The sequence below is a fragment of the Rhinolophus sinicus genome, chromosome 16 (genome assembly GCF_057876585.1).
Source record: "Rhinolophus sinicus isolate RSI-liver-muscle chromosome 16, RSI-T2T, whole genome shotgun sequence".
Classification (NCBI taxonomy): Eukaryota; Metazoa; Chordata; class Mammalia; order Chiroptera; family Rhinolophidae; genus Rhinolophus; species Rhinolophus sinicus.
In genome coordinates, this window is record NC_142516.1 from 147,640,889 (window position 1) to 147,663,319 (window position 22,431).

Genomic DNA, 22,431 nt, shown 5'->3' on the forward strand with positions numbered 1-22,431 from the left:
GTATGAAACTATCCTCACCAGAACCTGGTTCATACACCGTTTTCCTACCCATCTGTGCTAGTTGAAAGAAACATATGATTAAAGGGACCCACGAGATAGTCAGATTATGCAATGGAGATTAATATATTGACATTCTGGCATATAAAAATCTTGTGATTTAGTCAGCAAAAGTTAAGCTCTAACCAGAAGAGGAAGAGGAAGAGGGGGAGGAAGTGGAAAAGGAAGAGGAAGAAGAGGGAAAAGGAGAAGAAGGAGGAGAAAGAGTAAGAATTGCTAAGTTAGAATTTCTGAATCCTCAAAGGCAAATTATTGATTGGGATATATTCATCAAGGTAATGCTACTCTGCAGGATCTATTAATAGCTGATAAAGCAATCCGCTCTGGCAATGCCCCATCTCACCATGAATTCTTTTGTTCAAAAAGGTACATATAACTATAATCATCAAATACTGTATTACAGGACATAATCACATTCCAGGACTAGAAGGAGTAGGTATAGTTCTATACGCCTACGTTAGGTGGTCACAGTCAGCTAGCTTTTTATACATTTGCTATATTAATTTAGTTTTATCTTCTTGATCACAATCAAGTTGTCACTACTGTCAGTGTTTGTGTCTATACCTCTGCCACTCTCTCTTACTAATCTGTTGGTTCAAATATATTTCCCAAAAAATAAATAACTAAGATTTTCAAATGCAATGGTGAGGTAAATTAGGTTTCACGTCACCTCTTAGTTCTTAATGTATCAAATTTCAATAGTAATGAACAATCTTTCTGGGACTGTGTTGTCATTTACCTACCTTCATAAGTCTAAAAATTATAATCATAAATTCTGCCACTGTAATCTTTAGCCTTATTCCTCATTAAATGCAAAGTAGGAAGTATCTAAAACTAAGGAGTAAAAGATATTTCCAGAGTTTCAAAAAGGCTCCCTATAAGATACTTATTAATGACAAAGGGAAAAACAGTGACTCTTTGGTGGAGAAATGTGAGCGACACCACTTTGACCAAGCCAACGTCACCAGTGATAGAACTGGTAATAGACATCGTGTGTCTCCTATGTGCTGCTCAGAACAGGACAGTATCATTTCTGTAGTATTCCTGCCAAAAATGGCAAACCTGAATATAATCATGAGAAAGCAAACAAACACAAAATGAAAGGCATTCTGTAAAATAAATGCCCTGTGGTCATTAAAATCATATAAAGATTATAGTTGACCAAAAAAAAAAAAAGACTAAGGAAATATTCCAAATGGAGACAGAGTAGTAAAGAAACATGACAAGTAAATGTAATGCAGGATCCTGAATGAGAATTTTTCTTTTACTATAATAGACATTAGTGGGACACCTGATGAAATTTGAATAGTATGCACAGATTAGATGATAGTATGTCAAGGTTAATATCCTAATTTTGATAATGGTACTATGGTAATAAAAAGAATTTTCTTGTTTTTAGGAAAGGAGTAAAAGGGCACAAGGCTTGCAATTTACTCTTAAATGTTTCAGGTAAAGAAGACAGATATAAATATATAGATACAGATCTAGATGTAAGGATAAAGCAAATGCAAATGTTAGTGAAGGATGGTCAAAACTTCTTTGTAATATTTTGCAATTGTGCAATTTTCAGATGGACAATTCTGTACATCTGAAATAATTTCAAAATAAGTTAATAAAAATTAAAGCAGGAATTAGAGGTTTGCCTTTGTATTATAAAATATTATTAAAATAAAGACAACTGACTTAACTTTATTTTCTCTTCAAGCAGAATCCTCCCATTGTGTATAAATAAAAATGATCAACAGCAAACAATTTGTTAAATATATTTTCTCTGACTTAAACTTTTAAATGTTTTATTGTGTTATTTACCTAGCAAGTCCTAAAATTTTAAGAATAGGTAACTTGATAACAGGCAAGTATTCCTCAAAAGAAGCAAGAGTCAGGCAAATTTTAATTACCCACTTAACTGCAAATGAAAATTAACATTGACAGAAGTTTAAAAGAAAAAAAGTCACAAAAAAGTGTGAAGTCATATGGATGAAATATGTGTTAAGTTGGCCAGTAGAGAGGAGGGTGATGAAAAGTATTCAAAGTCCCTTGAATGGATGGATGTTTGGTAGTAATTGTTGGTAGTAATGGGGAGAGCAGTGGCCCAATTGCTTAGTCAAAGCAGAAACTGTTCCCAAAATTGGGAGACCCAGCGTACATACCATAACTAACATCTGTATGGCACCGAAATTTAAATTTCCCTCCATGTGCACAAATGCTCAATACTCCACTGTCATTTTACAGAGATGCATATGAAACACAAGAGGTAGAAGGTGAGTGAATATTAGGAAGTTCTAATATTTTAATAATGTGATTTTAAGTTAATACAATTTTAAGTAACATCTTTATTAAATACATCAAATTCTAAACTGACAGATATTACAAAGACTTGGTTTGTGAAAGCTGTCTTTTGTAGGCAGAACTTATTTGCTTCAACTCAGCAAAGCAGTATATGTGTGATTACCTGCTGAAATATGAGGAAATTGTCCTGTTATATAAATTGAGTTTCATATGGTAAGTGGCATAATAGGTCTCTACCTTTTTAGTTTGTTGTTATTTCCACCTAATAGGAAACTGATGCCTTTATTTTCAGTTCTGCTCTTTCAGTTTACAGACATTATTTGTCCAGAACAGAATCTAACACATACCTATTAATTCTGAAGTTTCACCTCCTGAGAATACAGGATTACAAAATAAAGATCTAAAGTTATTAGATTTTGATCCTCAGGACTCAAAAATAAAAAGCATGTTGGGAAATAGGCCCCAACTCACCATTCCTATAAACTCACCTTGAAAATAAAGGCTATATTCAAGAGTGGCAGTGAAAACTGAACCAATTCTATTACAGAGTTTTCCTGTTCATCCCAAAACAAATAATCAGATAACAAAGGATAAGGGAGCTGTTATAGGCTGAATTGTGTTCCCCCTACACCCCCCTCCCGAAATTCATGTGTTGAAGTCCTAAGCTCTAGTACCTTAGAATATGACAGTATTTGGAGATAGGGTCTTTAAAGAAGCAATTAAAGTAAAATGAGGTTAATTAGGGTGGGCCCTAATCCAACATGACTGATGTCCTTAGAAGAGATCAGGACAAAGACAACAGAAGAAACACCATATGAAACACAGAAAGAAGACTCCATCTGCAACCCAAAGACAGAGGCCTCCAGTAGACACCAACCCTGCCAACATCTGAATTTTAGACTTTTAGCCTCCAGAACTGTGAGGAAATAAGTATCTGCTGCAAAATCCAACCAGTCTGTGGTACATTGTTACTGCAGCCCTAGGAAACTAATATAGGAACAAATCTGAAAAATTAGAAACTAGGTAAGAGCCCAGAACTCAAACACACCAAAACAGTTTATAATATGCTTTAAAACAAAAACCTAACTGAAAGTGCCTGACAAGTGTACCTATTCATATCTCTATAATAAACACTTCTTTCCTTCATCTTTCTAATAAGATTGAATACATATTAAGGGAAAGTATAACATACCCTACTTTGTATTCTCAGTCTCCTAGGAGATTGACATCAAATATTCCAAAACATCCCAGTTCTGGCTTATTCTAGCCAGTCTGAGAACCCTGGCCTCTATGACTTTAAATATAATCAAAAAGGTCAACTTCTGCCCAGATCTAAAACATCCCTTTTGGCAAGAATGGAATTTTACAAATTAGTTATAAATTCATTTCCCTATAATTTCTATTTTCACCAATTATTCTCTCAGTCTGACACTCCAACTCCACAAACGATCAAACTTTTTTAGTGTGGAAAGTCTTGAATATTTTTTAAATCTAAAACTGCTCTGAAATTAGAATATGATATTGGTTCAGTTGTAGTCAATTCTTACAAACCTAAATTTGAGTTACAATAATTCTCAATTTTTAAATAAATGAATAGCAAAGGACTTACCCTTTTCGCCATCAAGTTGCTAAGAAAGTGTTTATAAAATCCTTCTGAACTGTGAAGGTCCTGTATTATATAGAATTATCTCTGATGGGATGTGGAGGTGTTTGGCCTCCAAAAATTTTAACAATTCTATTGCACTTTTTCTTCCAGGGCAAAAGTAGATTTCTCCTTCACTGTAGCAATCAACAGAAGCAACTGACTAAGGTTTAACAAAAGTGGGACAATTAGTTCTCTGTTCTCACAGATATGGAATAGCCAGCTGACTACATCTGGGCATTTAATTACCATAAGACCTTATTTCATTCTATTTGGGAGTTTTCTAACTCTTATACAATTTGTAGACTATATAAAGGCCACTCTTCCAAAAAACTAAAATTTAAAAATGACCGAATTTGGAAATTAACAATCACAAACACAAACACAAATTTGAAAAAGTATATTCAGGCCCCAATACACCATTCCTGGACACTCACCTTGAAAATAATGACTATATTCAAGAGTATCAGTGAAAATCGCCTCGTTATTAATTAATTTATGGTTCAGTTTATCATCCGGAAAATAAGTAATAACTGGGCTACACTCAGAGAAGGAGAAGTAAAAACTGGTGGAAGAAATATCAAAAACTTAAGATATGTAGATGAGACAATGTTACTGACAGAAAGTAGTAATGATTTGAAATAACTTCAAACGATCAAAGTAAAACAAGAAAAGCGCCAAAGCAGAACTGCATTTGAACACCAAGAAGACAAACATGATGACTACAGAATACACAACTTTAAATGAAGACGTTGAAATTGTTAAAGATTTTGCCTACCTTGGTTCAGTCATCAATACAAATGGAGAAGGCTGAACGAAATCCAGAGAAGGTTGACACTCAGAAGGTCAGTAATGGAAGAATTAGGAAGGATCACCAAGAACAAAGATGTTTCATTACAGACCAAGGTTAGGCTCATCCACACCCTCGTATCCCAATTACAACGTATGGATACGAAAGTTTGTACAGTGAAGAAGGATAATAGGAAGGAAATCAATTCATTTGAAATGTGGTGTTAGAAGATAACTCTCCGGATACCCTGAACTGCCAGAAAGAAGAATAAGTAGGTCCAAGAGCAAATTTAGCCTGAAACATTGCTGGAGGCCAAAATGACAAAACCAAAGTTGTCCTACATTGGACACATCATAAGAAGGTAGGATTCTTTGGAAAAGACAATAATGCTGGGAAAAACAGAAGGTAGCAGGAAAAAAGGAAAACCAAATATGAGATGGATTAAATAGTAGCAACACATGCACACACAAGTAGACTTTCTGGGGGAAAATGACATGATTTCTCAATTATGCAATTCAGCCAAGTACTCAAAGGAGATGATCACTGAGATGGAATTAATTGAAACTCAGATTAGTAGCCTGGAAGAGCAGTATAAAGAAATAATATCAAGAAAACAGAATACAAATGCAAAATAGGAGTAATCATGACAGAAAAGATACAAGCGATTGAGGGCTTATCTGGTACACCTAACCTGCAAATAACAGGAGTTCCAGAAGGAGAAAACTAATAGATGAGGAAAGAAAACAGTTAACAAAAGAAGTATTCCCTGACATGAAGAAACACTTGAATCTGTACACTGAAAAGTCACATGAAGTAAAAGGCAGAATTGATGGATATAAACACACACCTAGGTGTATCCTGGTTGAGAAAAAAAAACCTTGAATTCCAGTGATTAAATAAAATCGGGCCACCTTTCAGACAGCCAGATTACATTATCTACAATGGAAGAGAAATCAGACTGATGTCAGACTTAACACTGAAAACCTAGAACACAGTAGAAAGCACAATCTATTAAAAAACAAAAACAAAAACCGAAGAATCCTATAATCTATTAAGTACCATTCCCCTTTCAGGACTAAAGAAATACGAGTATATTTGAGGATATGACATGTCAGGATATATCATCCATACAGTCCAGTTAAGGAAATTTCATGTACTTTTTAAACAAATGAACTAGGGCAGAAATCTCAAAAAAGGGGAAAGATAGGGAAGCTATAGTAAATGAGAGATATGTCTGGGGCCTGTGTATATAGAAGCTAAAAAGGGGCTTTGAAAACAGAGGAAAACTACAAAGAAAGTAAAAAATTAGCATAGAAGTATGAATTTGCCTCAGAGGATCTTTAGCGTTAGAGAGTCAGAGTACACAGTTACATGCAACATAACAGAATCAAGCCGGAATTTAAGATTAAAACTTTTAAATAAGATAAAGATATTATATAATGATGAAAGGCACACAATTCATGTAAAATAGTCATAAATCTACACGTATCAAATTACTATAAATATGTAAAGTAAACATTATTAGAAATCAATGAAAACTTAGAGATGTATACTTAAGTAATCAATGGAATCATGTAATGTCTGAGACTTGTGTTAAAATACTCTAGTTAAAAGGGGATAGATAACAGGGAAAAGAAGGCACACATGAAATAATATGGTAAAGTAAACATGAAGCGAGGTTACAGATTCATGGGACTTTACTCTTGCTATTCTTCAGCAGCTTCATATGTTTGAAAATTACCATGAGGAAAAAAAAGAGAGAGGCAGAGAGACACAAGGAGGGAGCAGAGGAAAGAAGAAAGCAAAGGGGAAAAGAAAGAAAGGAAAGAAAGACACAAGAGTGAAAAGAGCCAAGGAAAGAAATGCAAAGATGTCTTGGATGCAAGCATTTTTAGGACGGTGAAACTATTCTTCATGATACTGTAATGGTGGATACATGTCATCACACATTTATCAAAACCCATAGAATGTACAATACAAAGAGTGAACCCTAATGTAAACTATGGACCTTAGTTAATAACAATGTATCAATATTGGCTCAATTGTAACAAATATACCATTCTAATATAAGATGTTAATAATGGGAAATGGAAGGGGAAGTTAAGCGGGTATAGGGGAACTCTTTGTACTTAATTGTAAACTTAAAACTGCTCTAAAAAATTTATTTTTTTAAGTTATGATGATCTTCTTATATCTCTTTCTGAATCAAAAAGATCCAGTAAATAAAGAAAAAAGACATAGAAGAATAAACAATAACCTTTAATAACCTTGATTTTTAAAAGATGGTTATTACCTCATAAAATACTGGAAATCTACCGTAGAAGGGATCAGAAAGATGTCTAAAGACCTACCACTGAGAAAGATACCATTATCAAGTGGATTCACATCTGAGTTCTAATTTTTAAAAAACAGATGATGCCTATTACAGTCACATGCCGCATAATGATGTTTCTGTCAAAGACAGAGCACATACATGACAGTGGTCTCATAAGATTACAACGGAGCTGAAAATTCACTATCATATAGTGAGGCTATAGTGCAACGCATTACTCACGTGCTTGTGGCGATGCTGTTGTAAACAAACGTACAGCACATACCATTATGGACAGCACGTACTACTTGATAATGATAATAAATAACTACGTTGCTGGTTTATATATTTACTATGCTATACTTTTTTATGTTATTTATTTGGAGTGTACTCTTTCTACTTATTTTCTTTTTAAAGTTTGCTGGTAAACAGTATGCTGTGTCCCGCCAGCAGCAGCCTCATACATCACATGCTGGCTGCATCTCTTGATTGCATCATTCTCTCTTGTGCTGATTTAATCTCACGTTGTTTTGTACAGTGACATGCTTACAGGCATGCAGCCTAGAAGCAATGGCTACACCATACAGGTTGGGTGTGTAGGGGACTAAGTCACCTAGGTTTCTGTGAGTGCGCTCTGATGTTCCCACAGAATAACAAAATCACCTCACAATGCATTTCTCAGAACTTATCCCGATCATTAAGCAGTGGATGACTGTATTAACTAGACCCTAGAAAAAGAAACTATTCCTACAGTTAGTTTCCAAATATACATATAACTTTATTTTACTCAAATCAGGTCAAGGCAGTTATTTAAAAAATAAAAATTCAAATTAATTATATTAGCACAAAAAATCCAGCAACATACCAAAGAAAAATCACTATGTGAAATTAAAATTTATTCCAGGAATGTAAAGAAAATGTATCAAAAGTCTATAATGTTAATAAAAAGATAAAAGCCATTTTTCCTTATCAGTAGATTTGACCAACTAGCAGTTTTGACCACAACTAGGGACAAAGAAAAGATCTCACAAGCTTCTAGAGTTAAAAAAAATTTTTTTACCAAGTGATCAAGAATCAGGATACATTTCAATATCCGCAGTAGAAATTAAAATAAAGCAAAACAAGGCCTTCAAATGCTAAAGGAAAATTATTTGCAATCCAGAATTCTATACTCAACTTCTAGGAGGGAAAAAAAAAAAAAACAGGAGAAAATCTTTTAGGCAAAGATTTCTTAGGTATGACACCAAGAGCACAATCTATTAAAAAAAAAAAAAAAGCTTGGTAATTGGGCTTCATCAAAATTTAAAAATTTTGTGCTTCAAATGACACCATTAAGAAAATAAAAGCACAAGCCACAGGGAGAAAGTATTTGCAAATCATACATCTGTATCAAGACTATATAAAGAATTCTTACAGCTCTATAATAAGGCAAATAAACCAATTTTAAAGTGGGCAAAGGGTATGATTAAACATTTCAACTAAAGGAGATATAAAACGGGCCAATAAGTACATGAAGAAAGATTTGATATCATCAAGCATTAGGGAAATGCAAATTAAAACCACAATGAAATAGTATCCACTAGAACGGCTATCATTAAAAACAAAAACACACAACTACTGTTCAAGAGGATGTGGAAATGTGGAGAAACTAGAACTCTTAAATGTGCAGTCACTTTGGAAAATAGTTGGACAGTTTCATAATTTACCACATAGCCCAGCAATTCCTAAGTACCCACCCCAAAGAAATGAAACAATTTGTCCACACAAGACTTCTATGTTCATAGCAGCATTATTCATAATACCCCAAAATTAGAAACAATTCAAATATTCACCAACTTGTGAGTGGATAAGTAAGATATATGAAACCACACAAAGAAATACTATTCAGTGATAGAAAGGAATGAATTACTGGAATACACTACAGTATAAATAAACCTCAAAAACATTTATGCTAAGGAAAACAAGTCAGTCATAAAAGACCACATATTGTATGATTTCATTTATAGAAAATGTCCAGAAAAGGCAAATCTTTAGAAACAGAAAGTAAATTGATGGTTGCCTGGGCTGGGGATGGAAAAAGAGTGACTGCAAATGTGTACAGGGATCTTTCTGGAATGACGGAACTGTTGTACAATTGGATTCTGCTGTTAGGAGCATGACTGTAAATTTACTAAAACTCATTGACTGGTTGCCTTAGTCCATTCAGGCTGCTGTAACACAGTAAGAGATTGGATGGCTTAGAAACAGCAGAAATTTATTTCTTACAGTTATAGGGACTGGGAAGTCCAAGATCAAGGTGACAGCCAATTCAGCATCTGGTAGGAGCCACTTCTTCGTTCAGATGGCAGGCTTCTTGCTGTCCTCACAATGCGGCAGGGGAAGAATGCTCTCCAGGGCCTCTTTTATAAGGGCACGGACCCCATTCATGAGATCTCCACCTTCACAACCTAATCACCTCCAAAAGGCCCCAACTCTAAATACCATCACATTGAGGTCTGTATCTCAACATATTGATTCCAAAGGGATACATTCAGTCTACTACATTTGTATACTCAGAATGGGTGAATGTTACGAAATGCAAATTATACCACAATAAAAACTACTGTTTTTTTAAACAATAAGTTAATAGAGTCGTTTTCACTCATGCAAATTCTCATATAATTTTGCTACTATTCACTGATTCTCAGGAAGCTACTTAAAGATATGCTTTAGGAAAAAAGGGAATAAACCAACAGTGTTTAAGTCAAAAGTACAGGAGAAAAGAAATCTAAAAAAGAGAAGTGTAAGAATTCCTCAGAACAAGACGGGTAAATCTCAGCTAGAAGACAAGATTCAAATGTAGAGGACAGACTATAGCAAGTCAAAGGAAACCAGAAATTTCTACAACAAGGCAAAAGTGACAGAAAACTCAACATGTTTGAATTTAATGAAACATGGGACAAATTTGTGGTTAAACCCTTGATAAGCATATGGAAAACTGAGCAAAAAAAACAAACACATTTTTTAGTTGCAGAGAAAACAAAATGGTGCACAAAAGTGACAGTAATCTTAGGTAACCACATGGCTGCTGTGAAGAGCCTTCACACTCTGGTCTTAATAAAATCCCAAACACTGAACTAGCCCAAATCATGACATGGTGATAGTAAGAGTGTGCATTTTGTGCATTGGGTGTAGCAAGGAGGGCAATGACAGATGTCATCTTTCACAAAGGGAAGCTGATAGGAAAAAGAACAGAAAATCAAGAAGGATCAATATTGGTTTTTCTATTAAAAAGATATAAAAATATTAAAAGAATCAGTTAAAATCATTAAAATTGGTCAGAGCCATCAATACCAGGCTCTCCTGTGAAAGGGAGGGAATAATTGTCCCTAAATAAAGGCAGACAAGCAAAAGCTTTCTCCTGCCTCTTCTTCCCGTAGCAGCCCTGCCTGTTCCCTGCCCAAAGCTGTAGTTCCCCACACACATCAATTCAAAGTCTTCCTTCTTCCAAGTGATTTCTCATTTCTCCTGTATTTCTCTTTCCTTTCTTTCTATTTCTTTTTTGTGGGTTTTGATAGTTACTGAAGAATTGATATTGGGTCAAAAAGCCAGTAACGTGTTCATTCAGCTGTTTCAAACCCCATGTTTTATATCCAAGTGAAAGGCCTTCAAATATAAGCATAACCTTATCACCCATCTGAGAATTCAATGAATGCAGTACCCAAGGAGACCTCTCAAAAATAAGAGCTCGGCTTAAAAAAGAAAGAACAAGAAAGAACCTAACCATAAGGTGAATCAAAATGAAGATTGATGAATCGTGAAGCTATGGTAAGACGCTGGTGGTGACCATGAGGAGAAGTTAAAATATAAAAATAAGATGAAAACACTGGGAGACTCATGCCTACAGAAAAGAAATAATTACATTATTATGTTACAATAATGTAAAACTAATAATAAAAACAGCAAAAATGAAGAGTTAGGGAAGACAGCCAGATTAAATATGACAATTTCCATTCATTTTTGTAAAAAGGAAACAATATAGTCTTTCAACTTGGGATATGAAGAAATATCATGATAAAAATATAAATGTTTCTCATAATGATTTTTTTTATTAAGAACATTCTTTAGGAATTAATATCTCTGTGTAAAATTAGAAACATTTTTCTAATAGCTTAGCAATTTCATCATTTTAATTTCTTTTTCTTCTCTTAAATATAAATTAATTCAAAATCATCATATGGAAAAATAAGTAATGAGAAAGGCACAGTCCTACTAAATACTGTATTATAATGTATAGACAAGACATCTAAAACGGTGTGGTACTAGCACATGAATAAATGGTAAGGTTAAGGTTAAAAAAAAAAGAAAACAGTCAAGTAAATAAATCTGCATACATTTGAAAATTCGGTATACTCGTATAATGAAGGTGACTTGTAATTACTGCATAAAATAATGATTACTCTATAATGGTTGTGACATTAGGAAGCCGTTTAAAAAATAAAATGAAATAAAATCCAGATGAAGTGAAAATTTTCCAAGGAAAGAGGAAATAAGTACTAGAAGAAATCATGGAAAAAATGTTTAATTTATCATGGACCAGGAAAAGCTTACATATATGACAACACCAGAAATGATCAAAAAGATTGAAAAATTCAACGGCAAGATTTAAAAACAAAAATTTTCTGCATAAGAAGTAAAAAACAACAGCCAATGTCAAAAAGACAGGCAACAGGTAAAGGAAAAATAGCTACAAATCATATCTGTGATGCTTTCATATCTACATTTATTTGTTAATCCTGCCAGGAAACAAAGTTTTCTAGCTCAGATACGAAACCAAATACGTACTTGTGATATGGAGTTTACTTTTCCAATGGATACTTTTTTCAACTATTTGGGATTTCTCTTTTACCAAGTATTACCAATAGTTAGTATTACCATTCAATAAAGTAAGAAACTAAAATTATTCATGCAAAATTACATATAATTTAGTTCATGAAAATAACATTTTAACAAAATTGTATTTTTTGATAGAGTATTTCTCCTACGTGTCTATCCATCTTTCATATGCAGAAACAGGTGAGATGTGACAGGGTGGATTTATATGTGAGTTTCTATTAAAGAAGTGACTAAAGACCAGTCCAAGCAAAGAAAGTCACATGGTAAAGGCACCCAGAGGTCAAACTGAAAGGCACATTGGGGTAAAGAAAGGAGTCTCTCCTAACTAGTAAGGCATTGGCAGGAAAAGGGGCTCCCAAGGGAGATTAAGGGCACAGGGAAAAGGGATTTGTGATGCTAAAGTACTTGAATTTTGTCTTTAAGCAAAGAAAACCAGTGACTTAACAAACAAACAAACATATAGGTTATTCTGATACATAAATTCTGACCAGCCTGAAAACAAAACCAGTCAATTGAACCAAGTATTTATGTACCAAACCTGGTGACTTTCTCAGTGTTATATCTCTTTAAGGAAAAACTCTATTTGTTATTTCAAATTTCACTCTTAAGGAAATCTAGCAAAGTGAAGATGCTTCTCACATTTCTGTTACCAGGGGAATAAAAGTATACATTCTGAAGCTTTTAGAAAAAGTGACAGTTCAATCAAGAAATTTCGAGGGGGAAAAAAGGAACAAAGAAAATTATAGCCCTCCAGGCTCAAACTGAAACACTAATTAGAGATAACATATATCTTAGAAGATAAAGAATTTGTGAATGTTCCTTAAGTATTATAATTTAAGGTTAGTAAAGAAATTTCAAAGAGGTAATCTGTTAAAAGAACATTTGAATTGTTTAAACAATATCAAAAAGAAGTCTTTGAAATATGTAAGAAAGGCTTTCTAAATACTATGAAATACAAGATTCTATTTTCATGCCCCCATTCAGTTACAACCTCCCACCACCAAATAGCCCATCTTACAGATGCATTCAGAAAAAAATCAGAATCAATTTGTCTAATAATTGACAGAATTACTGTCACTGGCAGTAAGTGCAAAAGAGAAAAGAAGTACTAAACATTAAATGGGAGACACAAATGTATCAAAGTTTGATATTAAATAACACAGAGTTTGGTACTGGCAGGTCTCATCTCATGAAATTCTTTATGAAATTTTTTTCTGAAATTCATTTTTAATCTTTTTTGAGACTATATTAATACAACATAATTTCCTGGCAAGCCACCCAAGATAAAGATAAATATCTAACTGTTATTGACTGCATAGAATTATTTGATATAAATATTAAATTTTGGAGGTCCTGTATCAGAAACAACCATGAGACAAACTTACAAAAAACTTAAGGGCTGAGATAAATTAGCCAGAAATGAAAGGGAAAAAAAAAAAAACCCCACAAAAACACAGTAACAAAGTGTCCTTACAAAGGACACTGGTTATTAATTCCATAATTTATGATAAAGTATCGAAATTAAATAATTTAGTATCTCTTGTACCTGGAATAAACTACAAATGTTTTACAGGCATTTCAAATTGCCTTCAGAATCATATTACAAGCTTACTCTCATAGCTTCATAAAGTCTGACATAAATAAAGTCATGATATAATAAATCTCCATTTTGATCAAAAACGTGACTTCTCAGCTAATTACCTACTTAGATAATTTAGAGAGGCATTTTTAATTAAAATCAAATTAATATCCAAAAGGCAAAAATTCTGTCATTTCTAATGATATTCACAACAACAGAGTACAAGCTAAAAAACTGATTTCAAAAGGAAGTATCATAAGTTTTGAGCAACAACTACTTAGTTAATACCTATACAAACTATAAATATTTATGACATTAGTCTCAAAATGCATCTAAATACATAATTTCTACCATAGTATATAAAAATCATTTGGTAGTTATACTTTATTATTACAATAGGGTAATGTTTTTCATTTTTTCACACATAACTTATAGGTTAAGTGATTATATTGGTGATTATATTCATATGAAAATGGTGGACTGGTACTCGACCTTCACTCCAAACTCCTTGCAGCTTACTCTGCTATACTACAGATTACAGAAGGTTAAACACCCTATTCCCTGACTCCCTTCCAGCTGCAGTTCTCAGTGCAACTGGATGAGGACCTGGATGTGTCAATCAAACTCAGATGCATGTGATTTGGAAGGGAAAAGTAAGGCAGCAGTGAGGCACAGGCCATCATTCTGTGGGTTTCCCACTGTCAAGAATGGGTGTGAGTTCAAGAGTTTTCTGAAACAGTATCCCAACATCCAATTGCTGATCTTTGTTTTGGGGGGTGTTGAGACTCAGGGCACATATTTATCTAATCTACAGGCATCATGTACCTCTAAATACATCTTCTTGGAACCTGTGCTCACAATTACTTGGACTGGAAGGCGTGCGGGGTTGTGGGGAGCATAAAAAAAATCAGAATTAAGAATATAAAAAGGAATTATTAGCTAAAACCCAAAAATGAAAACAAAGAGACCCAAATCCAATGGTCAACACCATTTTGGCCTAAAGGCATTTGACATTCCAGGAAAAAACAACTATGATTCTAAGCTATCCTTCTGGCGGCATCAAGAAATTAAAAATACCACCACAAAGACCAGGGGTTATCAAAAGAGAGGACATTGCTGACCACCCCCACTTTAAGGTGAGACCATGAAAGAATGCAACGTCAAGGTAAGAGTAAACTGGCATAAAACCACCATCCTCTTGAACTGCAGCTGGACTTTGTATGCCCTCAGGAATACAAGGAACCTCACACTCTGAACTTGCATCACTGTAGTCACAATCCACAACTGTGCACAGGCCTGTGGCAGAAAAATGGAAAAATCTCTATATGAAAGAATCTATCATTCTAGGTTTCAATTTATTAATGAGAACAATTTTTAACGTAATCAGTATAGAGTTAAGAAGGCACACAAGGAACTAGACATCACAACCAAGAAGCAGCATAGACAACAGAGGCCACAAAACTCCTAAGACTTCAGATACTGAAATGATCAGACACATACTACAAAACAAACAAGCTAATTATGTTCAAAGAAATAAATGCCAAATTTAAAACTTTAATTAGGAGATGAGAAGTTTTAAGTCATATTTTTTTAGAGAACCAAACAGAAATTCTAGAAATATAAACAAATGAAATTAGAAAAGAAATGAATAAGTAATTTTAAATACAGCTCAAGAATAGTAAGAAAGATAGCTCAGAAGAAAATGTCCAAAAAGGATGAAAAAATATCAAAGACAGGGTAAAAAACACAAAAGGTATACTAAGAAGTTCTAACATAAAAGTGTTTTATATATATGTGTGTGTGTGTGTGTGTATATATATATATATATATATATATATATATAAATATAAATATATATATATATATATCTCCAGAAGAATGAGAAAGAGATTATGTCAGAAGTGATAATAGTGGACAATTTTCAAAAAGTGTCAGAAGATATTAATCCGCAGACTGAAGAAATTCAACGAATTCCAAGTATATTTATGTACATTTATCAGAGAAAAACTGAAGAAAATCTGAGGGAAAAAAAAGAAATTCATAAATGCTACTAAAACTTAAAAGTAATTATCTTCAAATAAGCAGAAAGTAGAATGAGAGCTAAAGTCTCACCAGAAATAACAAAAGACAGAGGAATAATACCTTTAACAAGGTGAAAAAAATACTGGCCAAACTAAGAATTTTCAGACTAAAAACACCTTTCATTAGTAAAGACAAAATAAAGTCACTGGCTGTCAACAAAGAGTTTACCACAAGCAAATCTGTGAAATAAGAAATACATTGGTCTCTGCCTCTGGTTCCTGCTAATATTTGGTCTTTCACCCTGGTTCTTGACACAACACTCCTAAATCCCTTGTAATTTCTTGAGTGATAAGAGCACCTTTTGTCCTAATGAGGTGACTCTTGGTGGGCTCCTGAATGGAGGCTGGTCTTCAAAAAGACCGAGCTAAGATTGAAAGCTTAGAACTTTCAGCCCCCACCCCCAGACTCTGGAAAAAGGAAGAGGGTTGGAAAATGAGTTAATTGATTATGCCTACATGATGAAGCCTCCATAAAAATCCCTCAAGTTCAGAGAGCTTCTGAGTTGGCAAACTCACCCACGTGCCGAAAGGGTGGCATACTCCAAATCAATGGGGACAGAAGCTCCTGTGCTTGGGACCCTTCCAGATCTTGCCCCATGTGTCTCTTCATCTGGCCGTTTATCTTTATTTTTTATCCTACCTTTTATTATATAGTAAGCCAATAAATGTAAATAAGTATTTCACTGAGTTATGTGAGTTGTCCTAGCAAATTACCAAGCCTGAGGAGGGGGTCGTGGGAACCCCGATTTATAGCTAGTCCGTCAGAAGTAGAAGTAAGAAGCTGGAACTCATGACTGGCATCTTCAGTGCTGTGTGACTGAGCCCTTAACTTGTGGGATCTGATGCTACCTCCAGCAGACTCAACTCAACTAAATTGAATTGTAGGACACTCACCTAGTGTCAGAATTGGTCACTACAGGAAAACATTCATACATTTGGTGACCATTAGTGAGTGTGGTAGTAGTTGAAAGCAAAGGGAAAAAAAGTATTTTGCTTACAAAACATCTAAATTTCTTATAGAAATGCCCAGAAATAAATTTAGAGAAAAGGAAAGGGTAAATATGTGGGTAGAACTGAATGAATGACAGCTATTTAAAATAATAAGAGAATAAGAGAAATGTCCTGTGAAATCAGGAGAGGATAAAAAGAATTAAAATGTTCCAAGGTCCTTAACACAGTCTGGTGGGACAGGTGGAAAGGTACTGATTGATAACAGACTTGAATGAGTTAAGGACGTATGCTGTAATGTATGGATAAATTCTACCAATAGATTAGAAGTGTATATAACTCTCAAACTAATACAGGCACAAAATTAAATGATAGGATTGCAAAAGCCAAAAAAAAAAAAAGAATAATTACAGAGTTGGAACAAAAATAGCATTTTAAAAGAGTGTAAATTTAAACCCAAATGTATCGCAGTTTACATTAACTTTCTATAGAGCAAATATCCAGATACAAGGCAAAGGTTATCAAACTTGGCTAAAAACAATACACATTGCTTACAGAGACACATGTAAAATGTCTGAATTCAGCTAGGTAGAGAGTAAAAGGATGAAAAAAGATATATCATGTAGAAGATAGCCATTGGGGAAGAGGCTGAAAAGTACTTTGGACCCAGACCATTAGGTTCCCCACCACTAGCGGAAGAGCGGGATCATTGAGGAAAACCTGCCTTAAAGATCCAAGGACACAGGACTGAGTAAAACCAAGGCTGAAAGAGAACAGCAGAAAACATCCTACCTGCAACCACCAGCGGCTAACTAAGGTCCGATAACAAGTAAGAGGAGTCCATTTCTGGCAAAGAGGCAGAGCATGAGACGCACCTTGTGAAACACAAGATGGGAGGAAAATCCTAAAGCTAAAGGTGGAATAGGAACTGGGAAAAACCCTCCGCAACCCAGGGGTTAATGAAAGATAAGCACAGTGATAAAAAAACTTAACTCTGACTCAGCTCCGGCCTGGAGTCTCAACTCCACCTCCACCCACAGTGAAAGCCAAAGGGAAGAAGAGCTGATCCTATTTTCAAGTATAAATGTCACTACTGCTCTCTCTACTGTCCTACACCCCTTGGCCCCCAACCCTCAGTACTAGGGAATCACTAATCGATTTTATGTCACCACAGACCATTTGTTTATCTTTAAAACCTTTTCATTGTTAAATATAATATACAAAGAGAAAAGTGTATGCAACATGTACGTAAAGCTTAATAAATTCCTCACACATGTGTTTTTTGAATTGTAAATTGTATACTAGATGGAATAGTTTCTCCAGAAAATGCATGTCTGCTCAGAACCTGTGACTGTAACCTTGAGACAGGTCAGTTAGCATGTTGTTAGGCAGACAAGGGAGGTCCCTGGTGGAATAAACAAAAGGCAGCCATAACCTGAAACTCCGGGCTCTAGAATGGCCCCTTCACTCCAGGACAAAAATATAAGAATGCACCGTGAAGTTAATAAATTATCTCATAAATCCCTTTTAGCCAGACAAACGGAATAGATCTGACAGATAGCAATGGGTTCGTTGATCCCTTCAGGATGGGCAAACAGGACAAACCTGATAGATGAATTCCATTAAAAGGCACCAGCCCCCTTCTCCAAGCAGGCAAGGGAAGATATAAAAACCAGAGCCTTTGTCCCACCTTGGGAAACCACCCTCTCGCTCGGGAGCTGCAACTGTTTGCTTTTAACAAAGTATCCTCTTTTACACTCCTCGCCTCTCCTTGGTCTGTGCTTCCATTCTTCGGTTTCGCGAGACACGATCCCGGCACTCACAGAATTATTCCTACATCAACCTTATTTGGAAATAGAATCTTGGCAGATGCAACCAGGTTAAGATGAGGTCAGACTGGAGTAAGGTGTGCACAAAATCCAGTGACTGAGGTCCTTATAAAAGAAGGAACTTTGGACAGAGAAACACAGGAAGAAGGCCATGTGACAAGTGAGGCAGAATTTGGAGTTACTAGTACGCTGCCAATAAGGTATCTCAGCAGGTACCAAAGGCTAAGAGAGGAGCATAGAACAGATATGCTCCCTTAGAGCCCCCAAGTAGAAACCGAGACTGTCAACACCTTGATTTCAGACTCCTGCCCCCTGAAACTAAGAGAATAAATTTCTGTTCTTTAAGGGTAAGTTGTTACAGCAGCCCTAGCAAACTAACACAAATCGCATACAACAGGAAACAAATATCCACAAAAATAAAATAGATAAATAGTGCCGTTTTCTTCAAAGGAGTATCATACAGGAGAGAAATAAAACAACAGGGTTGAATCTCCTAAGCAAAATGTTGAGAAAAGAAGCCAGGTACAAAAAATTATACATGATCTCACTGATTCAAAGTTGAAAAAAAAAGGAAAGAAGAAAGAAAATAGGCAAAATTATTTATACTGCTTAGGTATGTACATTTCAAAGGAAGAACTATACAAAAATGCAAAGAGATGTTCAGAATTCAGAGCAGTAAACGGCGCTAGGAAAGGAGGAGGAATAACTGATGGGGGGAGGGGCCCAGGTGCTGGTGGTTTTGTATTTCAAGGCTCAGCAGATGCTTACATGGATTTTCGCTTTCTAATAATTCATTTACTATATGTTGTGTTCTATGTATTTTATGTGTATTTACAGTTTACAATTTCAATAAAAGAAAAGAAAGCCACCAGTTAGTTGTAGCACCAGTGCCTTCCTGAGACATTGACTGGAACTGAGGAAGTATGTCCCTGAAGTCAACAGTTGCAGGGGAGCCACTTGGCTTCTCAACCTTGTACCTGGCAGAGGTGGCTGCTCCCCTGGAAGCCAGGTTGGTGGTATAGTTCTGAGAGTCATCCCTGGAAGCTCACTCCAGGTACCTTTCCCTCCTTGACCCCTTCCCTAAGATTTATAAGCACTTAATCCTTTTCTGTCTATCATATCTAGAGTAATATCTCTTAACAACCCATGAACCCTGACTAATGGGGTTCATCGAGAGAGGTTCAAGAAAGAAACCAGTGGAATTTCCCTTATGAAGTATTAATAGTAACGAAGCAGAGGCTACATACTGACCATTAAATTAACCCTGCACTTACCTGTCATTCCTAACAGATGTCTTAGCACAGGCATAAAAACTTAAGTCTTTATTTAACACTTTACGAAGTTGATTTTTTACTTTTATAAAACAAAGAGCCACCCGGAAGGGTAAATTAGAGAGGCACAGAGAGGAATAAAAAAACAGTTTTTGCTACCTGGAGTCTCGTATTCATTTCCAAGAAATAAAAATTCTTCTTTGAGTCCACAAGAAATTCTACAGTTCCAGCAGAAGAATACTTTACTGCTTTAGCAAGAGCTACAGCTTGTTCTCCCATTGCTCTTCGAGTCTCAGAATCCAGAAAAATGCTACAAATACAGAAAGAGTAGTCTACATTTTGAACAAAAATCTAGTTATCTTTTGTGTGCACTATATAAAAATTTTCTTAAAGTTTACTCAGATATGATCATCTGTATCAATTTAAGATTTCATATTATATGATTTACATATGCTTATAATACATATTGTTAAGCACATGTTTACATAAATCAACTTCAACTGAACTTTCCACATTATATTGCAACTTCAATCGGTTTATAAAACATACAACTCCTTCACCTCAGTAGTTTTTAATTAGTAAAATTTAATATACGAGGTCAGACAATTAAGTTTGTGAACTCATCCTAGAAAAAGTGCTACATACCTCATTGCTGAATATCACTACAGTCACCATTGAAGTACTCCCCTTGGGAAGCTATGCACTGATGCCAGCACCTAGTCCACTCTTCAAAGCAATTTTAGAACTCTTTTTCTGGAATGGCCATCAGAGCGGTCATCCTGAATGTCAACAAAATGTCTTCCTTCAATATTTCCTTTCTCTTTGGGTAAACAAAGGAGTCACATGATTGGGGGCCACATCAGGTGAGTAGGGAGGGTGTTCCAATACTTATTTGTTTACTGGCTAAAAACTCCCTCACAGACAGTGCCAGGTGAGCTGGTGCATTGTCGTGATGCAAGAGCCATGAATTGTTGGTGAAAGTTCAGGTCATCTAACTTTTTCATGCAGCCTTTTCAGCACTTCTAAATAGTAAATTTGATTAACTGTTTGTCCAGTTGGTGCAAATTCATAGTGAATATCCGTCTGACACCAAAACAAGTTACAAGTTTCACAAACTTAATTGTCTGATCTCGTATATATTCAGAATTACTTCAAGCTAAAATTGGGAGAAAAATAAATTCTTGGAAACTAACATATACAATTAATCCTTATTATTAATGGATTCCATATTTGCAAATTATCTAAAATTTATTTTAACCCCAAAAATTAATACTCGCAGCACTTCATGGATGGTCAATCATGAACAAGCTCAGAGCAGCAAAAAATTTGAGAATCCCAACATGTGTGCTCTCAGCTGTGGTCAAACAAGGCTACTCTTTTCCTTCTTGTTTCAGCTCTCATACTGTAAAACAACTGCCTTTTTCACAGTGTAGCCACGTTTTTCTCAGTTTTGGGGGGGAGAGTTTAGGGTGAGCTCACTGTTTAAAATGGCCCCTGAGTGTTGGGCTGGTGTTCCTCAGCGCAGCAAGGCTGTGATGTGCCTTCTGGAGAAAACATGGATGATAAATGAGCTTCCTTCAGGCATGAGTCATGGTGCTGCTCGCCAGGACTGAGTTCAATGTTAATGAATCAGGAATATATATTAAATAAGGTGTCTTTCAACAGAAACGCATATAAAACAAAGTATGTAATGATCAGTTGGTGAAAATGCTCTAACCAGAGGCTTGCAGGAACCTAACCCTGTATTTCCCCTGGGCGCAACGCTTCAGTATTCACTAATTCAGTGTTTACAGTGACTTTACAGAGCCCAACTACCACAAATAACAAGAACGGACTGTACAGCTAATAAACCCTCAAAACTTTTGTTTTGCAATATGAAAATCACTTTCCAGCAGGCAATTAAAGCTGAAATGCTTCCAGTGAACCCTGAGAAGAATAATTCCTGCATTTTCACAGATTTTGCTTCTATACAAAATAGGCTCTGAGAAACAAAACATTGACTATGTTTCTATTTGTGGATTGAAATTATTCTCAAATGAATGAAATTAACATTACATTTTATAAAATTTTCATTATGGAATAGTATAATAAACTTGCATGTACCTGTTTCCCATATGTAATAATTATTGCTATATTGCCACTCTTGTCCTATCTATGCTGCATATCCACTCTTCTACCAGGTCAACCCATTTTTCTTTTTAGCAAATCCCAAATTAGGTATTATTTTATCCATTAAAAACTTCCGCATCTGTTTCTATAAGGACGCTTGTATAACATAATCACACTGTAAAAATAATCAGAACTCCTTAATAGCATTTAATATCCAGGTAATATTTAAATTTCCCTGATACTCTCCTAAAGATCTTTTTATAGCTAATTTCTTTGAGTCAGGATCCAAGTAAGTCCAGCCACTGCGTTTGATTGATTTTTACATCTTCAAGATTCTTTTAACTTGTAATATCCTCTTTCTGCCTTCCCTTTTTTATGCCAAGATCTGGTCATTTTCCTGCCTCTTTCCTCACATTCTGGGGTTCAGCTGCATGCACCCCCCACAAGGTCTTTTAACATTCATGTTATATTTCCATTTCTTATAAACTGCTGGTTAGATCTAGAGCCTTGAATAGATTTAGGTTGGATTGGTTGTGGAAAGGCAAGAATATTTCACAGGAGGGAAGTATACTTCCTACTGTCTCCATTTGGTCATGTTCGGATTAATCGTTGGATTCAGGTGTTATGAGTCATATTTGCCTATTATAAAT

The 22,431-nt window shown here is 35.2% G+C and overlaps 1 protein-coding gene across 1 annotated transcript in view; it reads right to left on the bottom strand.

Annotated features, from left to right (window-relative positions):
• The window catches only part of PCCA (propionyl-CoA carboxylase subunit alpha), a 358,009-nt gene that overhangs the window by 179,965 nt on the left and 155,613 nt on the right, over positions 1–22,431 (bottom strand). The window contains exon 12 of the mRNA XM_019754213.3: positions 19,832–19,982. Coding sequence (XP_019609772.1) covers positions 19,832–19,982 — 151 coding nt within the window. The remainder of the gene's footprint in view (positions 1–19,831; positions 19,983–22,431) is intronic.